This window comes from Myotis davidii, unplaced genomic scaffold (assembly GCF_000327345.1).
Source record: "Myotis davidii unplaced genomic scaffold, ASM32734v1 scaffold500, whole genome shotgun sequence".
Lineage (NCBI taxonomy): Eukaryota > Metazoa > Chordata > Mammalia > Chiroptera > Vespertilionidae > Myotis > Myotis davidii.
Genome location: NW_006293949.1, coordinates 210,026 through 213,028, shown reverse-complemented (window position 1 = coordinate 213,028; position 3,003 = coordinate 210,026). Strand labels below are relative to the sequence as shown.

Here is a 3,003-nt window from a genome sequence, read left to right as displayed (position 1 = left end):
CTCTGTGTAGCCATTTTGATATATAAAATTTCAAGAGACAAAACCACATGGAAGGAGTTAGTGCCACACTGAACCAACAGCTGTCAGAAAAAGCAGCTGTATAGAAGACATGGTTTCTATTTCATCCTGGTACCTTTTAAAACTGATCTGGGGCTCTATCCACCGAGCCAAACCGGCTTCGGCTACAAATATTTATTGAGTTTTCAAAAACTTATTCTTGGTAGCCATTTTGATATATAAAATTTCAAGAGACAAAACCACATGGAAGGAGTTAGTGCCACACTGAACCAACAGCTGTCAGAAAAAGCAGCTGTATAGAAGACATGGTTTCTATTTCATCCTGGTACCTTTTAAAAATCTGATCTGGGTACATTATTAACTTTTACTTCTCGAAATCCTGTTTTGAACTTGCAAGTGGAGTGAATCAATCTAGGAAATCTTCCCAGAGGGTGAATCTAGTTAGTCCCAATCAATAAATGGCAAACTAGCAGATGAGCTGATAGGTTCTTTTATGTTTCTTTTGCCTGTTTATTTTCTGCAATGAGCAAGCATTGCTTTTGTAAAATCAAAACAAAAGAGCTTTCATTAAAAAACAAAAAAAATAATGACAAATTAAAACCAACAAGTAAGACAAACTGTTTTTTTCACTTTCTCTAAACAATAACTGTTGTATTTGTGCAGATTCAATTGGCAGTGACTTACTGGTTAACAGATGCTGTGGTTCGATGCATTCTAGTCACTGATAAGGTGCTTTTATGGTAAACAATCCTTTCTTAGGGTCTCTCATCCTCAGTAGCATGAAAGCTTCAAACTGTGCTTGAGCAAAGCCTCACCCACCCGCTTTCAGAAAGCCTACACAAGAGTTTCCTGCTCTGTGTGGACAGCTGGACTAGATCAGAGATTCACAAATGTTTCAGTGTCAAGACCCCCTTTACTCTCTTATCCACCCAACACCTCAACTAGCTTTTGTTTATGTGAGTTATGTCTATAGGTATTTGCCATAGAATTTAAAACTGAGAAGTAAATAAAACATATCAGAGCCATCAGGGTGATGCCATCACTCATTACGTGGCTTCTGGAAAACTCCACTGAACACCGGTGAGAGGATGAGAGTGAAAAGGACAAATAATATCTTAGTATTTTGCTGGAAATAGTTTTGATCTGACAGACTCCCAGCAAAGATTCTTGAGAATCAGTACATCAGATAATCAAGAATCCTTCCAAAGCTATGGATGTGGAGCAAGATTTCTCAGCTTTGGTACTACTGACATTTTGAGGTAGATAATTCTTTGTTTTGGGGGAGCTGTCTTGTGCATTGTAGAATATTTAGAAGCATACCTGACCTCTAACCACTAGATGCTAAAAGCAATTCCCAGTTGTGACAACCAAAAATGTCTCCAGATATTGCCAAATATCCCCTGATTGAGAATACACTGTTCTAGGGGGCTCATTTTATTCTACTGACGTGTAAATTATAAGATGTGTACTCCTCACTATCTTCTCAGGACCCTAATATATCTATTTCCTCTCTGCTACCATCTGATCTGTTCCTTCAGTTTTTGTTTCTTTTTTAATTAGGTCACAAACAGCAAGAGTCCGTGGGTAGCAACAAACAGGATGAATCAGGTCAGGAAAAAACATTCTGGTCAAAGTTCACCTTTCAGGCATTAAACTGATTGCTTGGAGGGGTGGGGGGAGACAATCAGCCAACATTCACCCAGCCATTCTGAGGACATGATAACAACCCAGTCCTTAGCAAGTTACCTACCCTCCACCTTTTCCTCCTCTGAAAACCAAGTAATAGGCCAGTTGCATGATACGGAAGAAGAAAAAGAGATTCTGAAGGCAAAGAAGCATACAAGAGTCAGATACAATCTCAAATCCTTGGATCTGGAAGGCCCTTCCAACTGAAACATTGAGGATGGATTTAGGGGCTGGGAAAAGTAGGACAACTAGTAGAAAACTGACAACTTCAACACCTCCAAGTCAGATATTCACTCCCTATCGAAGTATCCACTCATTCCTTTACTCTCTAGAGGTTGAGCCTGAGTTTTCTTGCTTGGAAATTGCCCAGCCACCTCAGGTCCCTTCCCCCTCAGAACTCCAACTACCAAAGTCAAATCCAGAATCATTCATCTCTTTAATCACCCCTCCACCAAAGCCCCCAACCCTCTCACTGTCCCTCAGAGTCAACTCTCATATCTGCCCCACTTCCCTCAAGTTCTTCACGCAGGCAATCTTTTCGTTCCCCAATTTTCTCTCTCGCCCCATACTTTTCCACCATCTTCAAAACTCTTCCCTGATCCTAGGAAGCCAGGGCTTTCCTAATTGTCTCTGCCACCCTAGAATCAGCACGTATCGACTTCCTAAGCTCATTCCTTCATAGTTTCCCCTAATGACTCTTCCAACCCCATCCGCTTCACTCCTCGCTCTTTCCTACCTACTCTCTTGGCATCCAGCCCACCCTGCTTACTTGCCCTTTCTTACTCTCACTGGCCCTTCTTCCTCCGCCATCCCTCCCGTCGGGTCTCCTCTAGGTCATTGCTTGTCACCTGAGGCAAGCGCCACCACCCAGTGTCAGCTGTTCAGCTTCTCAACCCCCCACCCCTGGGACCAGTTCGGCAAGTTGTGGCCTTTGAACAGTATTCAACATGTTCAAAAACTTAACCGGAGACATTGAAAATATATAATCCGGGGGGGGGGGGGGGGGGGTGAACTAAGCAGGAGGGCCCGACAACTCACCCAGAATGAGGCAGAGCACAACGAGCCCGGAGCCCGGCACCGGAGAGAGGCGGAAGCACACCATGATCCGGAAGAGCAGGCAGCGACGAGAGCAGCACCACCACGGAAAAGGCTCGGGGAAGCGGAGGAAGACAGTTGCTGCCCACCGACCACAGCGCTAAAAGCCGGGACTGAGAGCTTCAGCGCCGGTCATAAGACTAGGGGCGGGGTTCTTTCTTGCATTCAGCCAATCTCTGCGCTTCAAAGCAGGGAAGGGTAGTG

General features: G+C 44.2%; 1 protein-coding gene across 3 annotated transcripts in view; it reads right to left on the bottom strand.

Moving 5' to 3' along the window:
* The window catches only part of LAMP2 (lysosomal associated membrane protein 2), a 49,700-nt gene extending 46,767 nt beyond the window's left edge, over positions 1-2,933 (bottom strand). For 2 of the 3 annotated variants that reach the window (XR_001514567.1, XM_006767811.2), the window contains exon 1: positions 2,743-2,932. Coding sequence is in view for 2 of the 3 variants with exons in the window: in XM_006767811.2 (XP_006767874.1) it covers positions 2,743-2,806 (64 nt within the window). In the remaining variant the exon portion in view is untranslated. Of the gene's footprint in view, positions 1-2,742 lie in introns of all 3 variants that reach the window. The other variant, XM_006767809.2, reaches the window with a different exon arrangement.
* Positions 2,934-3,003: the final 70 nt, after the last annotated feature.